This window comes from Nyctibius grandis, chromosome 3 (assembly GCF_013368605.1).
Source record: "Nyctibius grandis isolate bNycGra1 chromosome 3, bNycGra1.pri, whole genome shotgun sequence".
Taxonomy (NCBI): domain Eukaryota; kingdom Metazoa; phylum Chordata; class Aves; order Nyctibiiformes; family Nyctibiidae; genus Nyctibius; species Nyctibius grandis.
Window position 1 is genome coordinate 43,375,104 of NC_090660.1, and position 26,502 is coordinate 43,401,605.

The 26,502-nt window shown below is 40.1% G+C and overlaps 2 protein-coding genes across 7 annotated transcripts in view; one reads left to right on the plus strand and one right to left on the minus strand.

Annotated features, from left to right (window-relative positions):
- Positions 1-9,848, plus strand: part of TEX10 (testis expressed 10) — a 61,191-nt gene extending 51,343 nt beyond the window's left edge. For all 4 annotated transcript variants that reach the window (XM_068396885.1, XM_068396884.1, XM_068396887.1 and 1 more), the window contains 4 exons: positions 4,203-4,283; positions 7,131-7,312; positions 8,166-8,376; positions 9,610-9,848. In XM_068396885.1, coding sequence (XP_068252986.1) covers positions 4,203-4,283; positions 7,131-7,312; positions 8,166-8,376; positions 9,610-9,723 — 588 coding nt within the window. In that variant the 3' untranslated portion in view covers positions 9,724-9,848. The remainder of the gene's footprint in view (positions 1-4,202; positions 4,284-7,130; positions 7,313-8,165; positions 8,377-9,609) is intronic.
- Positions 9,849-10,082: 234 nt separating this feature from the next.
- The window catches only part of INVS (inversin), a 100,343-nt gene continuing 83,923 nt past the window's right edge, over positions 10,083-26,502 (minus strand). For all 3 annotated transcript variants that reach the window (XM_068396127.1, XM_068396128.1, XM_068396129.1), the window contains exons 14-17: positions 21,866-22,673; positions 14,953-15,185; positions 13,876-13,956; positions 10,083-11,030 (exon numbers count right to left, since the gene is read on the minus strand). In XM_068396127.1, coding sequence (XP_068252228.1) covers positions 10,915-11,030; positions 13,876-13,956; positions 14,953-15,185; positions 21,866-22,673 — 1,238 coding nt within the window. In that variant the 3' untranslated portion in view covers positions 10,083-10,914. The remainder of the gene's footprint in view (positions 11,031-13,875; positions 13,957-14,952; positions 15,186-21,865; positions 22,674-26,502) is intronic.

Genomic DNA, 26,502 nt, shown 5'->3' on the forward strand with positions numbered 1-26,502 from the left:
TATTAAACTGGTGGATTCCACTGGTTGTACATTAGAGCTATGAAAAGCCTGTTTCAGGTTGGATTAAGAGTCAGTCAGGTTGGCTGTCAGCAACAAAAATGCTTTCAGCTCATCCAGTTGAAGACTAGAGTAGAATACTCCATGGTGTCAGGATCTCCAGAAAGCCCAGGGAGTGCTCCTGGGCTGCGTTCCCAGCCTGTTAGTTTTGTGTGGTTTCTTTTTTCTTCTTTTTTCTCCATTTTAGCTGGCTACTATTGGAGTCTGTCTTCATTATGGCAGGCAAGGAGTCCTGTGTAGTAAGGACTTCCTGAAGCATTAGTAGGGAACCTGCTGTTGTAGTTTTGTGGCTCATGAATATGATGGGTAGTTGGGCTTGTCTGAGCAATAAGGTTTGGTTTGAAAAACTGCCAATGGATTACAGAGCCTGTAGTATTTGCTGCATAACGCTAACAGATAATCCCCATATTTAACAGAATGCTTTTCTTTGGCTTAATTTATTCAAGTGGACATTCAAACAAAATTAAAAACAACCCACCAAAAACCCAAAACCTCTAAACCTAAACCAAACCTGTTATAAAATACTTGTCTCAAACAGATATATAACCCCCCCGCTACGACCAGAAATGCTCGTTCTCTGTCCATTCACTTCAGTAATTCTCTGAACCAAAACTACTTTGGCTTTGGTCCAAAACCAATCTCTGAATACACCAAAAATGTGATAAATGCTAATCAAATGTAAAATAATGAATCAGCTGTGACATTTTATTATGGAAATTAAACATCATGCAAACTGTTGCCTAAGGAAAATAAATTGTCAGGAAAAACACTAATTTTCTTGTGATAATTAAGTTTTCTTTGCTTTTCATTTCCATGTCTAATAACGTTTCAGTTTCACTTTTTATAGCAGGCATTTGTTATGAAAGCCATTTCAAACAGGATTTAATTTATGAAATTGAAAAGGTTTGCCACTCCCACCTAATCGTAGGAAAATAGAACTGGATGTAGGGAATGGTTGTGCTATTTTGAGGGTCAGAAAGGTCTAAAAGGTTGAAAAACTTAACTTGCCAATGCGCTTTACCACAACCCTTCTAAGCAAGTATGCTGCTCCTCAGTGGTGTGATGCCCATTTTCCTTGTCAATTCTGGAAGAGTTTGAGTGTCGGTGAATTGTACCTGTTACGAAATGCCCTACAACTTGTCATCTCAGGGAGGACCTCAGTGGACTGGTGGGCCTATTCTAGGGACGTAGTCCTAAGGGTGTAATACTAATAATGCAACCTTAATTCGCTGGGTGGGCCTGGTGGATTTGCCTTCAAGGTCTTTTAATTTGTTGACCTCTTGTGGGTGGTATGTATTGAATTAAAAGGATCTCTCTAGCATACTGTCTAGTGTCACGTGCTCCCAAGCATACAGCATACCCCATTTGTAAACTTCCTGAGCTCTGTCTTCTGAGCAACAAATGTCTCCTGCATTTCCCCTTTCATAATCATCCTTCCTAATTTCCATCTCATCTGCATTCCCAGCCAGCTATGAGCATCGTTATTTTTTGTTGCTGTTTGGTTCTATTTGTTTTCCTGCAGCGGTTTTCACCTCTTTGTTGTATTTGTAAGTGACGATAACACCCCTTCTCGGCTATAGTTTGGCCAGCCTAGGCAGGTTAAGCTCTTTCTGTTGACGCCTATAAGACAGGATCTCTCTTCTTTGTGGATATTTTCTATGCCCGTTCAGTTTGAATTTACCTTTCTTGAAAATGAGTGACTCCTGTTTTGCACAGTATGTCAGAAATAGTCTAAGTAGGGTCTTAAGGAGTAATGTTGAACAGACAATCAGTACTCTTGTCTGATCACTTCTGTTGTGATGATCTTTATTTTTCCATCCTAAAGTGACATTTGCCCGTTTCGTGGTTGTATCACAACCACTTTGTGGTCAGTTGTTAACGCACAGAATTTTCTCCTCATTTCCAACTGTTAAAACTCCTGGCTGCATGCAGTTCTTACTGGTCCCCAAGTGCGTGACCTGCCACTTTCGTTTCACTGAATTTTTTCTGTATCTGTTATTCATCAAACCCATGCGATCTTTTCTATAGGTTAGTCCAGTCCTCCTGTCTTGGCAGGGCTTCTCAGCTTTGAGCTGTCAGCCAACAGATTTCATCAGTGTAGCTTTACCTTTTGTGTATCACTCGTTAAAATACTAGGTCAGATCGGTGTCAGAATTTGTCCTTGACATGACAGTCCCCCGTAGTGACCTCTGTCTCAGCTTGACTTTATTCCTTGATGCTGCTAATGTGCAGATGTTTTGAGTGCGTTTCTGGGGAATATTCCAGAGTACTTAATATTTTATCACTTTCAAATTGCAGTGTACAGAAGCACTGCCATATCTAGGGTGGAGTACACAGTTTTAATATTATTTCATTATTAAATAAATGTATAGTATGAAAAATAAGGGTATTCAGTGCAAGAGTATCTATTAAAAATGTCTTTTAAATAGTCCTACTAGTCAAACAAAATACTTGCACAATTCCACCTGCAATACTGACTAATATGAGTAATGGCATGAGAGCCTGACAGCATTATGTTCCATCAAGCAGATGTGTTAAGGATCTCCTGAATTTGGGAGGCTTAAGCAGGGCTAAAAGCATGTGTGGCACGTAATTTTGAAAAAAGCTGGGCACACTTTTAGATCACCACAAATGATACTGCTCGGCCATTTCTGATTAAACCACCACTGGCATCCACATCACTTAGGACTGAGTTTTCATACCACAGGACCTTGAGCTAACGGTTCTTTTCCTAACCTTTCCTTTCTTTGGAGTCTCTCTTCAGCTGGAAATATTGTGGACCATTATTTTTGACACAACATGTTTTCTGTTTTGTCATTATCTCTTGTTTAGGTATCTTGACCTGCCCTGATTCAACTTAAGTCTCAAAACCAGGACATTATCACATAATTTAATCCCTCAAGTCAGATCATTCTGTGAGGGTTTTCTTTAGCTCTTTCTTCAGTCAGCAAGGTATCTTAGAGGGACAGTTTTTGCTTAGTCAAGATATTTGTAAAACTCAGGGACTTAAATTCTTCCCTCCTTCAAACATCTGATCTCGCTGTTCTCTTTCTGATTCCCTTAAGCACACAGAAGATTTCATTCCTTGTGTATTGGTTCTTTCATCTTCCTTGTCCTTAGCAGGACGTCATGATCGCTAGTGGTGTAGTAATGCACTCGCGCTGCACACGTTGCTTTCCAGAGGCTTCAGCTGACCCTCTCCCTGGTGGGATAAGCAGTGAATGTAAACAGAGGGAGGACATCCAGGATCTCCAACTAGTTTGCAATTATTGGAATAGATGGGAAGGAAAAGAGGAACAGAGGAAGCCATCTGCTGAGGATTGTAGTACAGTTTACTAGCAGATCTATGAGAGCTCTGGTTTCTTTATCCTGTCCAGGAGCCATATAGCATTTCATGGGGTCTTGGTGAACTCTTTTTTTTTTTTTTTTTTTTCCCTTTCCTTTTCTCCCCCCTGGCCATTCTCAACCATATGTTTTTTTACTAAAAAATGAAGATCTAATCTTAAGGGTTGTGGTTGGTTTTTTGTTTTTTTTTTTTCTTAACCTCTTTCCATCATGCCTCGGGGCAGCCAACACAGTTTGCTAGTGCCTGATTATATAAGCACCAGAAAGTTTTTGGCAGTTCATAAAACAAGATTTCCCTTTGTAGTATCACATTTTGTATTATCTTTGAACATGACAATTTTGGCAATGTAGAGGAAAATAAGTGGGAAATGGATCTTTGCTACTTTCTTGTTTCTTACATTGTTTTTCTGTCTTGTATCACTGTTCCATGCTTGATAAAGTTATTTGTGAAGCTTTTTTCTGAAATTCTTCAGCTCTGAGGAAAGGCATGTGGAGGCTCGGTGTGGTGCTGTAGCTGGACAGAATATTTTTGGCCTTCTACTTCTTTCACATAGGTAAAATGAAGAAAGCCATTACTGAAAAAACTGATGGTATAGGCCATCATCTCTTTAAACACTGAACAATTTATGTTGACCGTGTTACTCTTATACACTGTAAAGAATCAATGCTTTGAGACAAAGCTGCTATGTGTCCCTGTAGGTACTTTGTGTTTAGGTCTGTCAACAAAGCGTGACTACACAGTGACTGATTGCTGGTTGCATTTAGAGTACTTAAATATAACTTTTTTTTTATTAAAACAGATGGTCTGTCACAGCTTGTCCACTATACCTTCACAAAGTCAGTGTTTTGACATTCTCCAGACTGGCATCTGTAAATACCTGGTAAGTACCATTTTGTCTTCTAGGTTAACTTCCTTGTGATAAATTTTGTAACACTCTCATTAACCCTCAAATCCACTTATTCCATCTATTTCATGTAGAATTTCAGCATAGTTTTAAAAAATATCTAATACCTGTTGGTATCCGAACTTACATGGATTTTTTTGCTCTGATGTGTGAATCGTTCAGCTTTTCCAGCCAGGACAGCCGTAAATGAAAGGCTTCTTGGTTTGCTTTTCTTTGCTTTGCTTTGCAAGGGAGCGACTAGCAGCTTTAGATGAGTTTTTACAGTCTGTCTTCTTCTAATGTTGAATAATCCCTGAGCCGAGGCTGGGGATGGCAAAGCCAGACCTGGGTAACAGGATTGTAAGGGACAGAATTTGCAGTTACTTGTGATGCTGCCTGCCAAGAGGGAGGGCCCGTCTGTCCTGTTGAGATGGTTCGGTGATATAACAAGGATCTGCAGTTCTCTGTATGGAGCCCTACTGAAAAATTACTAGACCAAAGCTGCCAGAGGGAGTGGCTTTCCTATAACTGTAGTCTGGGTTGTTGGGGGTGGGTGTTGAGTTAAATCACAACTTTTAAATCAGCTTGTGTGTTCTATTGCACTGTCCCTTTGAGAGCAAACAGTTAAGTGGATTTTTATAGTTGATAAGGCTGCTGCCCAAGATCTCAGAATCACAGAATCAATCAGGTTGGAATAGACCTCTGGGATCATCGAGTCCAACCATTGTCCTGACATCTCTACCTGTATGATGAGCCTAATGGGGAAGAAAGACCCCGTGTAGGCAACATCCTATATGGGAACTTACTTGAGTAGTCCCAACATGAGCCAGCAGTGTGCCCAGGTGGCCAAGAAGGCCAATGGCATCCTGGCCTCTATTAGGAATAGTGTAGCCAGCCGGTCTAGGGAAGTGATCGTCCCTCTGTACTCGGCCCTGGTGAGGCCGCACCTTGAATACTGTGTCCAGTTCTGGGCCCCGCACTTCAAGAAAGATGTTGAGGTGTTGGAGCGAGTCCAGAGGAGGGCGACCAAGCTGGTGAAGGGTCTGGAGGGTCTGACCTACGCGGAACGGCTGAGGGAGCTGGGGTTGTTTAGCCTGGAGAAGAGGAGGCTCAGAGGTGACCTTATTGCAGTCTACACCTACCTGAAGGGAGGGTGTAGTGAAGTGGGAGTTGGCCTCTTCTCCCGGGCAACTAGCGATAGGACAAGAGGACACAGCCTCAAGCTTTGCCAGGGGAGGTTCAGGTTGGACATCAGGAAGAATTTCTTTACAGAAAGGGTTATTAGACGTTGGAATGGGCTGCCCAGGGAGGTGGTTGAGTCACCATCTCTGGATGTGTTTAAGAAAAGACTGGACATGGCACTTAGTGCTATGGTCTAGTTGACAGGGTGGTGTAGGGGCAGCAGTTGGATTCGATGATCCCTGAGGTCTCTTCCAACCTGATTGATTCTGTGATTCTGTGATCTACTGAATTTGTATGAATTGAAAAGTCTGTGTTCACATCATCTTCCAGACTGGCCGACTGGCACGTTTCATCAGCAGAGTTGGCTAATTTGATCTTCAGGTGCTTCTTTACATATAGATATGTGTCTGGCTCGCTGTCATTGTTTCCTATTTGTGGTTGGTCAGGAACATTGTTATTCGTTTTTATTATTTACTGCCTCAGTGTCCTGTGGTACTCAGCAGGGTCTCAATGACAGTGGCAGTCTATCTTCTGTCACACAGGAACGCCATCCTTCTACCTCTGCAGCTGGCTGGTGCAGGGTCAGCTTGGGACAGCAATCTGCACTCGTGGCCTTGAAATACACCTGGTGTCTTATTTGGAAGTATTTAAAAGTTTGAACCCATCGTTTATCTTTTACCTCTCGTGTGTAATCATACCAATGAAATACACTCCACATTGCTGTAGCTTGTACTTTATTGATCTTTTCTAAACATTTCTAAAAGAAACAGCTGACCTTGTTAAGTGAACCAACTGCCTCTGTCAGCTTAAAACAATGTACTTGCAAGTGAGCAAATTAGGCTATTCTAAAACTCCCTAAATTAGTTTTTTAATAAGATAAATGGTGCCACATTAGCAATGCATGAACTTTTTTTATGGCTCTACAGGACAAAAATCTAGGACAGTTACTCATGAGCACTTCAGAATTTAAACTGCTTTTTAATTTGCTGCCTCTATCCAAAAAAGATTTTTTTCTGAATTATTTGTCATGCCCATGAAATCCTTACTCAAGATTATGTTCTCATTTTAACACCAGAAGAGTATGACCCCAGCTGCGGGCCCACCCTATGTTTCATTACCTTTCATTTAACTCAGCTCATAAAGCTCTCATTCCTGTCGAGCCTGCTGGATTTCTAAGGAGACTCACCCGGATGAGGATCCAGTAGAAGCTTTTCTTTCTGGAGAGTACATCTGAGTTTCCTTCTACCTCAGTGACTGCTCACTGCGCTTTCCAGATGTGGATGAGCTGCTCTGTCCCATGATATCTGCTTAAAAGGAAAGAGCTGTTCTGCCCAGAAGATTCTGTTTATTTCTGTACCATCTTTCAGAGCAGGGCTTAAAGCAGTGAGGTTTTTTTAAATACATTTGAGATGAATGTTTATTTAGAGGGGGTGGATGGCATGAAGATGCCGGTTTAACCTGCTCTTGGTATGGGTGGCAGTTTCTTAGGAAAATAAGGATTTAAAAAAATGGAGTAGTGTGTAGAACTTGAACAGAAACAAAGTAATGTGTGTCATGATATGAAAGGTTCGTTCAGCTCTAGACATGCTTGTATACCAGCAAAAAAACTTTGGTATAAAGCGATGAACTTGGGATGGTTTTTTTTTGTTTGTTTTAATACAGGTTGGTTTGGTTGTAATACCCGATAGCACAGCTGGATCTGTTCTGTGTGCCATAAATAAGCTCTTGGATCAAGCTTGCATCCTAAGTGAAAACCTGCACAAGTTCTTAGCTTCTTGTTGTTATAGTCTGCTATACTTTCTGCTAACTTTAGACAAAGAGGATGCAGAACATGTACAGAAAAGGTAATGCTGCTTTTCTTACCATGTTAATTGTCTCTGCCTTTATACCCACAAGTATTTAGAGATGTAAAATGAAAGGATACCCCCCTGCCCACATCCCCCTGATTTATTTTGCTGGTTTTTGCTTACTTCAAAACAGTAATTGGATTTAAGAAAAACAGCTTTCATGCAAAAACGGCAACACGCAAAGGATTTGGCTTTATAAGCTTGTACTCTTAACTGACTTGATACTTCAGCTTTAACAAAACTTCTCAGGCATCATTTTATAGACTGCAAATGCACTTGATTTAAAAAAAACCCAAAAGCTGCAGATACCAGATTTAAATAACTTTGTTTACCTGTATAACAGAAACATCTTTAAAAACAGTTTAAACTTCAGATTTTTTCCTCTAGCTGTTCCATATACTGGAAGGTTGTTCAAAGCTTACTGAACATTTAAGACGTGTTTTTAAAACCAGAGTCCTCCTTCACTGACTGTATTTAATGACTTGCATAGCACGAAAAGCTGATTCCATTGTTTGATTTCTTATGAGTCTTGACTAAAGATCCAGGCATACCTGAACAATGAAACAAAAACCTCTTCAATCAGAAATTACACTAAGAGCTTCAGCAATATTTGTAGCTCCAGGGCAGGAGCTTAAATTTTTTCCAGTGCTGTACATAATTTTAGAATACTTTCAAATTTAGCATTTTCTGGTAGAAATTTTCTGCTTTAGCACTAATTATGGTGAAGGCATTTGGCATGATTGAATTCAGAGAGGCACGTTTCCCTGTACAGCTGTGAGGCTAGTTCACAGAAGCATACTCAAAATACCTGTCTTCGATCATTTTGATTTCTGTTCTCTTTTCCTCTCAGGGATATGCTGTGGGGATCATGTATTTCTGCATTAGCACTCCTGCCACGATTACTGAGACTGATGCTGCAAAGTCTGCAAGTGAGCAGGATCTGTCGGGACGAACTGCCCGTCGTTGCTCAGTTGCTTCGCTTACTGATGCAACACGGTCAGCTCAGGAGCCATATGATCACAAACGAATTTCTGGTGCAACAGATTATCAAGGACATCATGGTATGAAAATTCTTCTTGTCTCCAACAGATTACAAGGGTATAGAAGGTTTAAAGATTATTGCAAATGCAAAGAACAGATATTTAGCAAAACGCAAGTTACGATTGTCTTTTATTTGTCTTGGAAGTCCAGGCTGTGTTGCAGGCTGCTACTTGTCCGAGCTTCTGTGCTCACTGCACAGATGAGACAGTGCTGAAGTTTAGCTTGCCCCCAGCCCAGCAGCCCTGCACAAGTCTAACAAAGCGCACTGGAAGCGGATTACCTACACGGCCTGTCTGAGGGAGAGTTGTCCCAAAACAAGAAAGTAGTCTTTTCTATTTGTTGGAGCAGGGGTATATAGGCGTACAAAGATGTTATTACATCAGACAAACTCTCTTAACTATGTACAGTGCAAAATATATTCTCTTTCAAATACTGCAAAACCCAGCGCTTCTATTCACGTGTCCACGTTCCAGTGGTTTTGAGACTATTACAGTTGCTTCTTTCTTCAGAAAAAAAAAAAATCTGAAGCTGCCTTTGCACAAAGCTCGTACTAGTTTTGAGCGCAGGGAGTTTGTATGTCCCACAGATTTGAATCAGTAAGCCACGTGTACCCATTAGTAGCTTTTAAAAGGTCTGTCACCAGAAACATAACCTCAGTGGTGGCAAAAGCAGCTGCAAGAGAGTATCGTTTGAGTTCTCTGTTAGAGAATGAAGTGGTTGGTTTCCTTTGGTGTTGAAAATGCCTCAGCCAATTTTTGTGGTGTTCCACTGCAGTTGGGTTGTGTTTGTTGTTGTTGGATTTTCTTAACCACTTACAAATGCTAAGGAGAGGGAACTACTGGACCGTGGGCTATGTTGGTCTGTTGGTAGCCATTCTCCTGTAGGCTGGAGTATTGAGCTCTCCTGCTTTAGTAGGACCACGTTCATTTTCATTTTAATTGACTATAAATTGCAGAATTGGAATGTAAGCAAGCCACTATAATTAAGAGTAAGGAAACCACAGCTGGTGTAATTCACACACTTCATAATGTAACACTGACTTAGTGTACTGAGTAGTAACACTTTATTATTTTGGCTTTAACAGACATACCGTGTTGAAAGGTATAAATGAGAATAATGATGTCAGTGTGTGCAGGTGAACAGGGCCGTCTTGTACCTTTTAACAGCGCACCTGATGAACTGTAAAAACAAAGCAAAGCTTTGCAAGTGCTGTTGGTGAAACTGAATTTTACCTTTTTTCCCCTTCTTTCTAGACACTGAAGAGTGGGGAAGTTCAAGAGCAGTGGCTAACAGACCTCCATTACTGTTTCAACATCTACCTTGCCTCTCATCCCCAGGGACCTGGCCCTATAAACGCAGTGTATTAAAGAGGTCAAACTGCATTTATTGTAAAGCATTTACTTCTATTTAGTTTTGAATGGAAGATGTTGGAACAAAGCTTGTCAATTTTTTTTTTGTAAGTGAAACACAATAAAAATTTTACAAAGAACTACGTACCGCTACTGCCTTTCCTTTCAAGCACGTAGACGTTGCTGGGCGTTCTTGTGGTAGATGTGGTGACCACAGTGAGGGTATTAAAGAAAATCCAGTCTCCTTGAAGCTTAAGTGCTTGCAGAGAAACAGACTTACCTTGACTTGATTAATCTATCATTTCAAAGCATCATATTAATTTAAAAAAATAGAATTATGTAATACCAACTAGAAGAAAAAATAGAAAACAATATACTTTGAAACCAGAGTAAAATTTTTTTTATTTTTGCTGAGCTCATGTTTTTTAAATACTTTGTGCAAGGTAAATACTGTACACTGGCAGCTCCAAAGCTATTATAAGACCGAGTTTTCTTCTAGAATAGGTCCCGTCTTTTCTTGCTTTCTGTAGAACCTCTTTTTTTTGTGCATGTATAAAAATAGTTACTAATATGGAAAAAATTGGTGATAATATTGAAGGGTAGAACACACACCCCTAACAATGGCAATAGGCTGTGGAAAGCAATTTATTTACTGTGTGTTTTTTGTCAACATCTCTACTTTTTCTTCCAAATCCGTAGCTAGCTACAAAACAATTGTTTCTTTAGTACAGAAGTGGAGCATAAAGGCTGTTCTTCTGTTCCTGTTTAGATTTTGAAATAACATGTAATAAATTTGAGGTGCAATCGAACAGCTGTCTTTCAGAACTGTTACATCTTTAGTACAGTTTCCCTCTCCTTTGAAACTGCATTTCCTGAACACATTCAAAATTCCTACTTCTGACAACGGAAAACTTTGGGAGCCCCTGCAGCTCTGTCGTAGTGCTGGGCTTAGTGCTTCATTTTCTGTTTCCAAATGCAATTCGGATTTCATAAATTCAGTAAATAAATTAACAGTTGCATTTAAAAACTTAATTTGCACACAAAATAAAATGAGTCCAGCTCCTTTAGAAGTTTGCTTGGCATGTAATGCTGAGATAATACAAAACTGAAAATGTGTTCAAGCTTAATGTGGTGTAGATGACTTGTACATTATGAAAGAGAACAGTTGTACCGGAATGTGCTTTTTAAGTTCCAAACGTTCGGTTTCGCTTAGTGCTTAAGTCTTGTATTTTTTGATTTTGCAGCAGTGGTTGGTCTCATGTTGTATGAAAATTGCTTTGATTTTCCCATGTTCTCCAGCAAATTCACACACTGTAGGTTGTTTACTGTAAAAGAACAAAATGGGTTTGTTGAGTAACTCTAATGGATACAAAGAAGTTTAATCTACACTACGTTCTAGATTTCATAAAGTGTGAATCTACCAGGAAAAGAACAAGCCTCTTCCCTGACATCTCACTGCTCATTATCTGTAACTAGAGCTGGGTGCCTGTGGCACCCGGTACAGCTCTGATAGAATGCTACTGCCTCGGTTTAACGCAGCTTAACTTGAGATCTACCCTCATAAAGGAATGAAGGTTTCCAGGCTGACGGATCAGTCACTAACACAGTGCTCTTGGCTGAGTTTGCTGAAGAGCAGCAAGAGGTTTTGTTGAGCAATATTTAGCAACATTAGGTACTGAGTCATTTCGAGAACGTAGGGGAAACAAGTCCAGGGCCAAAGCGAGTTCTCTCTGAATTACTAGAAAGCAAAAACGAATGTCAGCTGACCATCCTCTTCAGCTTTGAGTCTGGCTGCATGTTTGTACTCATTCAGTGTTTTTATTTACTGGTCGCCTGCTACAAGTAATATGTGTGTTTTCCAGTTTTGTAGAGATTGGATGCACAGTTGGGTGCTTTATCCCATTCTAGCCAGGGTCATCCCAAGTGCAAATCTGAACAGTTAACTGAGCAGCTGAACCCAGCCCATCTTAAGGATGGCTTTCTAAGGGCAAGAATTCCAAAACCTCCTCCTTTACAACTCTATAAACATGCTTTAATGTCCACAGTGAAACAAAAAAAACAAGCTTATCTGTCTGGCCTTGTGCAGAGGCTTGTGCAGAGAGTGTCTTTAAATTGAAAAAAGGCATCTACTTAATAAAAAAAAAGTTTTAAAAGGAACAACTTTCAGGTTCTGAAATGTTTTAAGTGTAACAATCATAAAGGCCCTATTTGCCAGAACATTTCGAAGCACCTACCCAACGTCCATATATCCCATCCTAAGCTCCTTTTCTAGCTGTCACCCTCTGCCCCCCCCTTCCTTACTCGTACATTTCCTTTCAGTCCCACCTAGTCCAAAGGGTTTGGTCTGCTTATGCCAATAAGTTAACGGAGTTTGGTGTCAGTCCCTGTTCCAGATTTGTCACCCCATACTTTACATTAAAACTGGGGCTGACAGTCAGTCTTCACCTTCCCAGCTGTACCTTCTGCAAGAGAAGAATCAACTGAACAGGCCATTCTGACCTACTCCAGGCACCGACGTCAGAAACGGAGTATCTGGCATTAGCCACTGACAGCTCTGAACTTTTCCAACAAACGTAATGTTGTCACGCACAAAGGCAGGCAGATGAAAAACATGTTATTGTCTTTAAGTAAGGGCTAAAGTTCCCTGAGCTCCTATTAGGTGAATAAAAGTAGGTAGTGTTCTAAAGGAACTGGGCAGAGTTCCTATCGCTATCCTATTCGTCACCACGTTATGAAAGCAAAGGACACTCAAACCCCAAAAGAAAGCCTTTTTATTTCAGAAGACAGGGAGAGCTGTTGTCCTGAGAAGTTAAACGAAAAGCATTATTATTTGCTAAAGCTCTTGTAAAATTTAGATTCATATCTGCCTGAGGAGGTGGCAATCAAACACCTGTCTGGTCATGGCTCTTAATTAAAACAGTTTTCGAACAGTGGAAGAAAAAAAGCCGCTGTCTCTTAGTGAGGCAGGCACTCAAACGCAAGGAGAGGTCTACTGTCGGATTTCCTTCTGACTTCAGAGTTTTGTTAAACTTGTTAGAAAATGTATTTTACTTCCCTTTGCAAATTACCGGAACTCCTGTCTCCCTGAAGCATTTGCTTTGTTGCTATCTAGCTGTGGCCTGCCTCTGAGCTACGTGTGATACAACCACGAAGACCAAATGTCCAACGAAGCACTAAATCTTCACATGGTGAAGCACTAACGTTACTACAGCTCCCATCCCCGAGTAAGCGCATCATACACTCGAAAAAAGTCATAAAAATGGTGTTTAGTAAAGAAGTAGTAGGAGAGATGACCGTGTACTCTAATTTCATTCTTAAGCTAGCTGTCAATTAATGCCACATGCATGAAAGTTCCAGCTTTTAATGACCTTGATAATACTTTTACAATCTCTGTTCTTTGTTTTACGCGGCGTAGCCCCATCTGTCTGCCTGCACAGTTGGACAGTCCTGACCGTGCCAACCCTCCTGCCCCAATACCAGTTCCCTGCATAAAACATCAGTTACAGACAGAACGAAGGCTTTCCCCAGGAAGAGCTGGTAATGGCTACGTGGCTACTGAGTTATGCAGAAAATAACTGCATGATTTTGTTAGAGCCTTAAAACTGACTGCAAGTAAGAGTCTAGGAAATAATTGAGGCTCCGTGCACAGCACAGGAACCCCATTGTGCCATTTTGGAAGAAAGGGCAGAGATCAGATGAGTAACATTGGATTTTCAAGTTTTCTTCTATGCGCGAAACCCTCTATTTCTAACAAACGGGTGTAAATTCTTGGCATGTGTGGCAGTCTGCTCTCTTTATTGCTACGGGACTAGTAAAGTATTTGTGCTGCTGAACCAAAGTATGAGCATCTGTAAGCAATTTTAAGCACAGGTGAATGTTATCTGGCTTATCGCTGTACAAGTCCATTATATTAAGGTCTTTCCTAGTAACAGCCCAGTGAAAATTGGGTTTTCATATAAATGATTCAACATAAGGGTAAAAGTGCAGTGCTCAAATAAGTCCAAAAGTAGCGAAAGAAAGAGTGTGCAGTCACCACCTCAAAACAGGTAGCAGTTACCTGTTTTGACATGAGATCCCAGTTCTGGAGCAGATTTTTTTTTTTTTTCTAAGATGAACCCATTCTCATATGTATATAAACATTACAGTATTCTTAAAATGTATGGGTCCTACCTGAGACCAGCTGCACATCAGAAAGTTTCAGCTTAGAAGGAGGTCTTGTTGGCTGGTACACTTTGCCTTCCTGAGAACGTCCTTTAACAAACAACATGAACAGCTCTTTGTTTATTCACATAAAGATGTGGTTATGTAAAGCTATAAACTATTTAAGTAGGCTACAGCATTATTTTATCCTAAAAATTATTCTCATTTATGATGAGGAAACTCATGAGACATTCTAGATGACAGAAGATTGTGACAACCACAACTGAACGTTAACTAAAGTTAAAATACATCTTGCAGTTGCTATAAAAAAAAAGAAGGAAAATAAAATTATTAGATTGTGTTACTTATTTTATCCTTTTTGGCTATCTAAACTACAGAGCCATGATAGAAGTGACTTATCATCTGGTAAAGTACATATAGTCAGCACATCCTTACTCCATCAGTGATCCACACTGTAAAGGAACTCAAGGTTTAAAAGCAATGCTTTTCCTCTGCCCTTTCTTCAAGATACATTCCTTTGCACCACACACATTCAGGCACAGTGCGAAGCAGTGCAGTGCTACCATAAAAGATGATCTTGCTCCTCTCATAAAGACCGTCTGTCTTCAAACAAGAAAGTTATTAACATGGAACAAGCCCATATTCTTCAAATGGAAATATTTAAAAAACAATACAAAACCAAAAAAGTTTAAAGCAATGCTTAGAAAACTTAAAACACGATCCAGGTAGCCACTGAGCTTTGATAACAGCCAGCTATCCCCAGTTTAACTGCTCTATTCTCTTTCCACATTGATACATGTGAGCAGCTCTGGCAACAGAATTACTTGGTTGCTCAAGACCCAAGCAGGAATAATGCGATGTGGTGATTGATTCAAACAGCTTGAGCAGAAGCCATTTTAAATCACAGAGTTATTTTTTTTTCAACCTGAAACAGAAATAGAATTACCCAGAACACCTGAGATTCAGACTAATTTTTATAAATGGTTGAAATCCCTAACGATTAGGTAAGAAGTGTATAGAAGAATTCACTGTGTTATAAAAATGAAAACAGCTATTTAAAATAAAGTATAGTGAAGAGAAAATTACCATATATCTGCTTAAGGATGGACTGCTTGCTGGTTTTTATGGCTGCGCTGGTTTTGTTTATAGATTTCAGATTTTTACATGAAGGAACTGATTTCAGGGGGCTATGGTGCAGCTGTTTCTTCCAAGCCACCTGAATGAAGAAGGCAGCTGTCTCTTGTCGCCATTTGTCTTCATCTTCTTTGCTCTGCCGCTTAGCGCTAAGAAGCTGAAACAACTCCTGTCTTAGCTGGTAACTAGAGAGCAGAAAAGAGAAGAGCGCTTGTTTTAGGTGACCTGTTTTAACTTCGGTGCTTTCCACGCATCAGTTCACATGGTGGATTACATGAGTTACTGGGAAAACAGAACTCCCACTGATGTGCTAAGTCATTTGGATGAGAAATGTTTGCTCAGAAGAAAACGTAGGAGCTGGGTTCAATTCTGGATGCATCCATTATTTCACACAGTTAATAAAGATCTGGCATTACAGGTATCAAAAGTTACAGTAATGCAACATCAGCTTATCAACTGCTTTGTAATATATAGAAAATCTGGAGAAGACAAAACCTAAAAATATTTATGATAAAACAGTAAAATCAATACCGTTTTCTCATTTTCACTATGTTCACAGCTTAATAACACCAGATTTTCTCTTGTGCCTTACCACTTTGTATTCTCAGTCAATCAGTGCAAGAGACGACCCAAATCTACCTCTCACAGGTTCAAATGCACGTTTCCTCTACAGAAAACTGAGCTGCTTTCCATCCCTCCTCTGAAGATGCTCCCCTCACCTTGTTTTTGCAATCTGTTCTTGCTTTTTTTCCCCTTCCCTGCAAAGGCTCCCATCCCAACCTTGCCACAGCTGCTTTGATGTCACACGCAGTCACAGCCCTGTTCCAAGCAGCAACAGTAGATTATCTGTCCTTCTCCCCGCTTCGTTGGCTAATGGCACCAGCAACAAGGAGTTGTTTGGGTTTTTTTTCTTGAATCAGATATAAGTATTCCATCAGATATTGGCATTTCACACTCGCAAGTCAATTAACTGGCCTAGCAATTAACTCTGAATCTTCCCAGTACAAACTTGTCACAAATGAACACTCAGTAACATTTGTAAAATATTAATTATAAGTGTTTGGTAACGGGCCAAAACACATTGATCATCATCCCCTCCGGCATTCAAAAAGGCTCCTACTGGATGCCCCAGTAAAGGGAACGAGGGAGAAAGAGGCGATTTTGTTCTGTTGCTCCGTCTGCAACAAGTTCTAAATTAAAACGAAAGACAACACAACCAGATACGAATTGTTTAAATATATGTTGTAAGGCAATGAACTATATAATTCAAACAAAATAGCTGCCACATACAGAAAAGAGTACATAAAAGCACAATAGAATCCCAGAGGGGGATGATATGCTCAGTTATAGCCCCAATAATTTTACACTTGCAATAAGCTTAGTAAATTACCTCTGTGAAATCTGCTGGGTGAGACAAACGTATTTAATCTTAATTTAGTGGAGCTTCAGAATTCAGGCATGTGCTGTTATACAGCTCGTTAAAGCATGTAACAAATGTGGGGAGTAACTGCATCTTACCAATAAATGTCCGTAGGGCCTGCAAGTTGCAAAGCACCATCTGAATTCAGAACAGGAGGATTATTAAGAGACAGATAAAAAAATGATCTGGTTTTATTAAATAACACGTCACTTGGAACTTTTCAACGGGGTAAGAGAGGAAGAGAAAGTGAAGGCAGGGGCACAATTACAGTGACTTGCTAATATAACTTGAGCTAAGGATGGGTCATGTGAATACTGCTGCAGGAAAAACAATTGGGGAACTGTTTTATACTTGAGCAGAAAAGAATACTAAGTTATTCTCTTGGAATTTGGTAATTACTGCCAGAAGCCTTTGCTGATAACACAAAATGACCCATTCACAGACACTCCACTTTTGCACCCAGCTGTGATTTCATGTTTGTAGAGAACTTCTGGTAGTTTTTAGCAACAAGAAAAACAACTGTGAGGCTCTCACAGGGAGATGATGTAGGCAGTTATCTTTAGAGCATGTGCACATTTTTTTTAATTCAGCTCGCTCGTAACAGATCATTCTGATCCTAGTAAAAAAAGAAGAATGGGACTGAGTTTGATGCTCTATGGATCCGATGCGGTGCGTTAACAAAACACCCAATGCTTAGTCAACAAAACTACTGCATGTAAAAGAAACGTGGAATATATGTGCAGAATGACAAAGCTGGCAAATGATACTCATTCATTGTTACAGAAGTTCTGATCTTAAAAACTACTGCTGGTCAAAGTACGTATATAGCAATAATATATAAAAAAATAAGAGCTTGACTCCAGCTGGAGAGCAACCATGACAGCAACCAACTTATTTCCAGCTTCTGTGGACTCACTGTGGACCCTGGAGAATGGTAGAGGCCTCAGTGCCCCCCACGAGAGAGCAAGCCAGACAGAATCTGTAAGCCTCAACGAGCAGAATAAGCAATTAACCTTTGGCAAGCCACACACCTTAAAATACACTTTTGAGGACTACATTTATACAGTTTGTGGACTGTGGGAATTGAAACATTTTTCCCCAGAAAGGTAAGTTTAATATACTTAAGTAGACCAGCACCATTGTGTTGTAGCTGACAATAGCTCTCAATAAACTTTGAATGAGTAAATCATGACTATAAAAGTTGCAGGGTGAGACAAATGTATTTAATCCTAAATTAGAGAAATGCCAGAACTCAAGCATGTACTTCTGCATGTTTCTAATGTAGAATTATACATTGCCATCTAGAATTATATATTGCCATCTACAACTATGTGCTATATACCAGTTCAAGCCTGGACCCAAAAGACAAACTCAGGAGTGAGTGGGACGTGCAGCCACACAGCAGGTAGCTGCTTAAGCACTATAATTCGGTGCACAGTAGATGGGAAATTAGGTATTTCAGAGAGTGTCAGAATAACTGACATAGTGGTGGTCAGCACATACAGGTGCCTAGTGTGAGCTGGCTGGAAATGCTAACCAGGACTTCTTGGCAGGCAGGTGCCACCATCTGACTTGGGATCCACATCCTAAAATACCCACACCACCTCCTTTTTTGAGATAGATATATGAACTCTGCTTCAAAGGAAGAGGCAGAACTTCTTTTTAAAAATAAACATTATTGCTGTGGTAATAGCATGGAAATCTTGAGGAGGAAATCCGGTCCGATTTCACAGCTCTCATCATCCGTGTGAGTTTCAAAACACACAATGAAGCTCACATTGAGCTTGAAGCATAAGCAGAAAAGACAGCAGAGTTGGTGGGCCTGGGAGAGAGAGCGCAAGAGGGAAGCACGGCTCTTCCTAACAGTGTAGTGCCCTCACCTCAGCATCGCTGCCCAACGAACTGTTCTGCACCAAAACATTGATTGAAATAAATGTATTATGATATCACTGCAAACTTTAGGAATTCCATCAAAGCTCTAGCAACAGTAAACTGCCTGTAGACATAACAAAATGACAGTGGAGGAGCTCCCAAACTAATCTCTCCTGCAGTCTTGCAGAATTTATGATCCTCGTTAGTGTTCTTATAAAATATGAGTTTTGCAAACAGAACAAATATATTTTTCTTTATTAATTCTTTAAATAACAAATCTCATTTAAACAATCTTTAATCCCCACAATTTCCAAAATGCTGTAAGTAAGTGCATGCACTTCTTGGTAAGATAACGCACCATCGCTGTTTCAGCAGGTGGATAGTTTAGAAAGATCTATCCAAAATCTTTGGATAGTCAAAACTGAACAGAATGCAAAGATTTGTACACAGTTAAGCTAGCTCAAGACAAGCCTTTAGAACCCAGTTCTTGTGAGGAAATTTGCACGAGCACTTACTACACATCTTTACTCTTTGACTGAAAGCTACGGCATGCGCCTACTCCTCTGTAAGGATTTTAATTCGGTGTTAAGTGCAAACAGCACAGCCTTCGGAAGCAATAGTATCGCTTATGGATATGCTCTCCTAACCTACTCCTGACTTACTTTAGCTTGTGGTATCTAAAAGGATCTGAACACCTAAGACAAGAATTCAGGATCTACATTAGAAAAGAAGGCCAAGGAGGACATTGCCAGCACTGAGGCGCTTAGATAGTGTTTGGAAGCAGCAGAGAGAGCTGATGGCAGAAGTGGGGGATCAACTGAGAGAACAAGTGGCTGCTTTGCTTGCAGTTCAGTGTGGGTACAAGGAACATGGCATGGAATCACAGAACCATAGACCGGTTTGGGTTGCAAGGGACCTTTAAAGACCATCTAGTCCAACCCCCCCTGCCAAAGGCAGGGACACCTTTCCACTAGACCAAGTTGCTCAAAGCCCCATCCAACCTGGCCTTCAACACTTCCAGGGAGGGGGCATTCGCAGCTTTTCTCGGCAACCTGGTCCAGTGTCTCACCACCTGCATCTTAAAAAACTTCCTCCTTATGTGTCGAATCTAACCTTACCCTCTGTCAGTTTAACACTGTTCCCCCTTGTCCTATCACTACAGGCCTTGGTAAAAAGTCTTTCTCCATCTTTCTTATAAGGCCCCTTCAGGTACTGGAAGGCTGCTATAAGGTTTCCCCAGAGTCTTCTTTTCTCCAGGCTGAACAACTTGAACTCTCTCAGCCTTTCTTCATAGGAGAGGTGTTCCATCCCTCTGACCATTTTTGTGGCCCTCCTCTGGACCCGCTCCAACAGGTCCATGTCTTGTATTGGGGACACCAAAGCTGGATACATAAATAGCAAACAGAGAGCAAAGATGATAGAAGTGCAGAAATAGGTGATACTGTAGAAAAAAGTCAGGATTTCCACCAAAAAAAAGGCTCAAAAATGAACTAAAACTACTATGTTCCAAAATTTTAACTTTTCACTGGAATAGGAATGTACTGACAAAAGCCAGTGTAACTTTTATATTTCAATAACAGTGAAGAGATAACCTGGAATATTACTGGACTGTAAATCCAGCCTCATGCTTGGAAATATTTAGACTGATCAGTAAAAGAGCTGGAGCAAAAAGAAGTATTTGCTGAGCCAACACAAATGTTTAAATGGCCACATTTCAGTCTAGGAGCAAATGGACTGCTGGATCGGACCATGGGGTGTCTGGTCTGGTGTCCCTTCCCTAGGAACGGGCAGCGCCAGGTCTTTCTGAGAAAGACAAGACTTCTTTGGACTTCATTAAGTTAACTGTAAAAAAGCAATGGGAGAAATACCGGTTCTCCAAACTCCACAAACACGTGGTTACATACTTGTCTCTTAGCTCCCTGGTGTTCCATACAATAGGGAACACAGGTAACACTCCACCTTGCAAAAAAAGAAATGGGATTTTTTAAGCCTGGAAGCACCGCTGAGAGCAGGCAGCACAAGCTCATGCCTCTTTTTTAGCTTTTCAGAGCTATGTGGTACCTGGCGGTAAGATCTTTTCTTGTCAAAACAGCAAGCTTGTACAGTAAGTATTTGGAACTGTTCTCTCTTAACTTTTGGTCCTGGCCTTGCTTGATGAGGCCCAGAGGACACATTACTGGAGTGGGTGAACAGCCCACGCTGGCTGCCTCCCGCGGCTGGATGTGGTGACAAAGAGAGCAGATCCTGATGCTCCAGCTGCTGAGTCCTCTTCTCTGCTCCACGCTGTGGCAGAGCAGGTTGGATGCAGATGCTGCCCTGCACTGGGAAGACAGCTAGTACTTGGCTCCTGGCAGAGCAGGGGGTGGAAACGGCCCCTCTGAATTTCTCTGTGAGGGTACCAAAGCTTCCAGCATGACCCAGGAGAAGGGAGGTCTAACAGTGACTCCGCATTTATTCTGTAGGCAGTTGGGCATTAAGACCCGATTCTGCTGTTGTAGGAAACTTGCAGGTTTCCCAGGGACTAGTATAAAGGATGTTACTACCCTCTATAGACTCCCAGACATTCGCCTGCTGCTCCCTTTGATACAGTTTGGTTGGGGGAACAATTTTTGCATCACTACTGAACTATACTATAGGGTGTGAGAGTTGACTCTCAAAGGAACTTCCTTGTTATTTTTTTCTTTAATTGAATGCTAAGAAATTTTAAAACACATATGAAACTGTTAAACAATGAGAGACCTGGAAAGATCAAGTTATTAGTAAAAACCAGCAACTTAATAGTTTTCTGCATCCACATAAAACTAAAGAAAATTTCAATAAAAAATAGGAGATAAAAATTATGTACATATCATATGCTTCACCTACACCTGCCATACTCTTCCTGACAATTTTGATAAGAAAAATATTAAGGAGTACGTACATCAAGAAGGACCGTATTTCTGAGGTTGAAACTCATGCATTTGTGAAAGCAGTACGACGCTTTGGAAAGCAAACCCTGGGACATCTCGCTCCCTCCCATCTGCCTCTTCTGTACGGCAGTTGTTCCTGCTCAATCAAGTTGATTCAAGTTAGCTTCAAGTTTTGGCAATGAACTCCATCCGAGCCTCCAAACCTCTTCTGGTTGGGTTATCCAGTTAAAAGTCAGGTCAGAATACAATTTCAGGTGTGTCAGTAAATGGTGGTGAAGGATCTGGTTCCAAAGACTTTTTCAGGAAAAACCCTATATCCCTACATGTGCAAGTTTGCTAATGAACACGACAGCAGTGAACTCTAGGCTTAGGCAAATCTTGATCGCCACTTTCTAAAGAAATATCAGTGCTTGAAATAGAAGTTTAGTAACTTCTCCAGTTATTAAAAGTCATCACTTACCTTCCACTTTTTATGAACTTACTAATGTAGTTGTAGGCGACTGGAACCCACTTCCACTTGTTTGGTGAAAGATTATTAAATTCCTGATTTAGCACTGGTAATGTTGTAAGCAAAAGGACCAAATAAAGTGCATTGCCAACAAGCCTAATTTAATTTACATCTACTCGTATCTCTTTGTTCTCTAGCTACTGAAACAGTACTTACCTTCTCCATGTCCTCTGTATGACTGTAGCAGCATAGTTCTTCTTCCGAAACAGCTCTTTTCTTTTTCTTTCCTTTTCTATTATCTGCATTCGAATCTCTAAAGGGATTAGTTCAATATTTGTACTTTGCCATGTGACAGAATATAATTGATCATCTGCATTCCTGGATCCAATTACGCCTGTTTTTTCCAAGCTCAAACTGTCGTCAGGAGCAGAACACGCTGCTGGGTTTCTTGGCACAGTTCCGGTAGGTTCTGCCTCAGCAGACAATAAAGGGGAGGCCTTTTTTGCTAAGTCGTTATTTCCCACTTTGTTAGTTCGTTCTACAGCATGCACGCTGTCATTTCTGGTGTTCACACATACCGTTTTAGCACTTCCTGGTCTACTAGAGCCAGCTGGTGAACATCGCTCGTCATTTACCTCTTTACTTCTGGATTTCTGCTGATGCCTTTTGCCTTTGGAAGAAGCTTCACACTGCTTTGAGTTGCTCGCAATTCCACCAGTACAACTGACGTTGCAGAAGAACACAGCCGTTCCTTCATAATGGTCCCTGTTGCCAGATGAAGACTGACTTTGATCTCTTAATTTTTCCCCAACGCTAGCAGTCCTACAAGCAGAAGAAGTATGCCTCCTGCTCCTGCGAGCACAAGAACCCGTTGCCTCGACAGCGTGCTCCTTGTGCTTTTCTCCATCCACTTCTGTAGCAGCTGCAACCTGATGTTTCACTTCAACTTTTGTTCCCTCTTTTGCTTTGCCACAATGGAAATGGACACAACTTGACTTGCTTTTGATGTGTTTCCTCAGCGAATCTTTAGACAGAGAAATGGAAACCAACATTCATCTCCGATCCAGCAAAACATAGTTTATGTGTCTATTTTTTTTTGCTCAGTTACCTTTGAGGCACACTAGGATTTACTTAAATGAAATGAATGTATAAGCAGGAAGAATCAGAAGAGGACATGATTGCCTGTAATAGTACAGTTCCAAACTTCTTCATTTGCTTACCATTCTACAAGTATTTTTCTTTCTCATACTACATTTGAATTTGATGCCTAAAAAAAGTCACAGGGAGAAACTATTTCTTCACGTACCGGAAAATACTGGTCTTCAAAGAAACAAGCTCACCACGTGGTGCAGGAATGCAGCCCCATGAACACACCTGCTTGTTCCAGTGAAGACACTATAACAGACCTTCCCTGTTCCAAGCTCATTTGCTAAACTTCTGCTCTAGCCACCCTGCATCCTCGCACACAATGACAGACAGGGTAACCCACTGACCCAGGAAACCCAGAGCACTTGGCTTCTCAGTACTTTCCTTGACATCCTAAATGAAACATAAAGTCCTTCCCATTTTTTCCTTGCTGCAAGATTTCTTTTCCAAGCCTAGGGTGGGAAAATAAATCCTGTGTGATAACTGCTTTGAAACACTCTTGTGAGGATGACTCAGAAGCCAGACTGGAGTGCGAAACTGAAAACCTCCATCTACCATCCACCTTCTATTTTGTTAGGAAACTAACAGGGGAATGAGAAAATAGACCAGACAGGATGAAATGTAACAGACAGGGTGTTAAAGGGTAGGTAAGAGAGGAAAAAGAAAAGAAACATATCTTTGATATAATGGAATCACAGAAAAACTTCTGGATTATCCAAAACCTGGTAAAACCATGCTACATTTTTCACCACTGTAATGCTTTTACAGGATACTCCCTTGACTGGATAACTGACTATGGCAGATTAACAGAGTATACAGAAGAAACTCAGGATTATCATCAATGATGTCTCCAACAGAGAAGATTTATCATGGTGACAGGTCAGTATGGGCTGAGAGGTTACTCTAACTTATACATGATTGTCGTATGGGTAATTAGCCCTGTATGTTCTGGGACAGGGAAAAAAAGTCTATTATTTTAATCTATTTTAATATGTTATTAATGTAATGAATTAATTTTTATCTATTTTAATCTATTATTTTAATATCCCAGAATGAAGAAGGAAGTTCTCTCTCTCTCTCATTACACCAGGGGAACAGACAATTTTTAAAATGTGCCTTTTGAAGCCAAGATTTCTGTGGGCATAATCCCACTCTTAATGAAGCCAAGTACAGAATTGCCAGTGCCATCACTAAAAATGGTATAGGGCTGACAGTCAATTCAAATGTATGAAATTTCCAGCACTGTCACAACACTATTTTGATCTCCCAACAAGTGAATTTTTACAGTTGTGAGGAAAAAGAGCACAGCCTTTTAAAACGGCCCTATCATTCTGAACTCACCAAAACCCACCGCCTGGTTTGTACATACAGCATGTAGAATGCATTTACTGTAACACATTTAAAGTAGAATGTGCAAAACTTCCCAATCTGAACAACTGGATAACTGGGGAATGGAAAAAAACATTATTTAAGTATTCTAGATCATCTTTTGAGGTTGAAATAAACTTTCTTAGATAGGAAGACCAAGCAATAACAAGTACAGAGCACAAAAAACAACTTACCTCTTGCTACTATAATTAAGGCAAATGAGATAACATACCTCGGAAAGAGGATTTCTGAGCGGGGAAGAGGAATAGACCCACCAACTAAATCACAGGCTTCATATATCGTTAGCAGGTGCAAAAAATCTATTTGCAATTGCTGAAAATCTTCCTAAGTGCCAGCCCACTTATAAATTAAATTTATATTTAATTCCAATAAAATATCCAATGAAGTCCATTAAAGTTTTGGTCACAAGAGGTTTGATTAAAACACTTAATGAGAACTGATTAAAGGACTTCATGATTTGATCCTTACTGCGCCAACTTCCCTGGCATCATTCATTCCAATAACAAAAAGAGAATGCTAATGTAAAAATGGCATAGCATTTTATTTCAAACACGGGCTTTTTGAATTGGGCAAGAGAAGGCTTTCTTTACAATCTCTGAAGGTAAACTGGTCTCACTGTAGAAGAAGTAGACATGTTATCATATATTTTCAGAAGAACCTTGAGTAAAGAGTTTTGTTCTCTTCATGCTCAACACTCATGTTGAAGAAAGATAATAAACACTAGTGAAGAATTTTCTATTTAAAATGACAAGTCTATCTTTTAAAGATATATTGAAAAGAAGAAAATCTCCAGGCAATAGCCCATATGATTTTAAAACCCAACATGGAAAAATTATTCTGGCATAGCTACTTCAGGAAATCTCCAACATCAGGGAAGCCTTCAATCAAAAGTCTACATGCTGCTAGCATTTGCTGCTGGTTTGAATTCCCTAGGTTACTGTGAAGGGTAGTGTAGACAACTGAACATTAATGTGGTTTTTCAAACATAAGTATCAATATTAGAATCCTGTGCAGAAAATTTGGCAAATTCAGTCCTGATCTCTGTAGTCACTTTGACCCTATAGCCCATGTTTCCTATGGACTACCTACTACCTCCTTCCTTAGGTTATTCTTTCAGTGCAAAACCATTATATTCATTCCAAAAAACAGTGGGAATCTGACTGATGCAATGCAGTTTCCATTGGCATAACCAATGGAAGATTTTGGCAAAGAATGGATAGAGGAGACAGTAAAAGAAAAGGCTGTTCATTCCTCCTTTGTAACTTCTTTGTCCTCCTCTTCTCTCTTCACTGTTCTAATTGTCCCCACATCTTTTTCTCCCTTCCCTTTTTCCATACTTACCAATTTCTCCTCATTATGTTCATTACAACTATCAATTTTTCATTTGGCAACTACTGTTTCTGGTTATTCTTATGGGTTTTACTTTGCCATCTGAATATTTTAATTAATATAAAGTTTATACACATACAGATAAAGCTTGCTAGAATTTTTAACACCTCTGTTTATCATTACTTCATTATCACAGTATATGTTAGACTAAGATACATATGTCTGCTTTTACTGTAACAATACAGTCAAGTATTCTGTTTACCAACACATTTCCATGTAAAAGCTAAAGAAATCTAAGTAAAATGATTCTGTAGGAACAGCTCTTTGACGTTCTTTTCCTTTGTATTATTATAATATTCTGATTAGCAGAATTTCCAGAGGAATTAGCAATAATTTTACATCTGAAAAGAAGTTCTTGCAACTTACCTTAAATAAACTACTTACCAAATTTCTGCTTATAATGATAACAAAGATGCTTTAACATGACCAGTTTTGAAAGATTTGAGCCACGGGCTCCTATAACTGGCTGAAGTCAGAACTCATTGAAATGTTACTAAAATGTTTATCTTGCAAAAACTAATATAGGAGTGGTCAAGAAACGATGATAAACTGATGATGCATTTACAGATAGGATAAAAGAGTGGAGGAGGGTAAGAAAGGTAACAGAAAGAGCTTTGACACACTGTTTCATAGTACTATTTCTAAAAACAGTCTCAACTTGTCAAAAAATATCCTAGGGTGTTCTCAACAAGAGGATTTCAAAGACAGGTAATAGGAGAACCCTGTCATGGAGAATGAAGCTGGCTGAACAGCTCCCTCTGTATGCTAGAGATGTCACTTAACAACAATTTTACCCTCATTTTAACCTTGTTTAAAAACAAGAGTTACAATTCCTCCCTTAACATTCTTCAAGAATCCCACAGATACGCCTAATATCTTTAATCTCATTTTCTCCAAACAGTGCAAGCAATACAACAACTCCCAGCAAC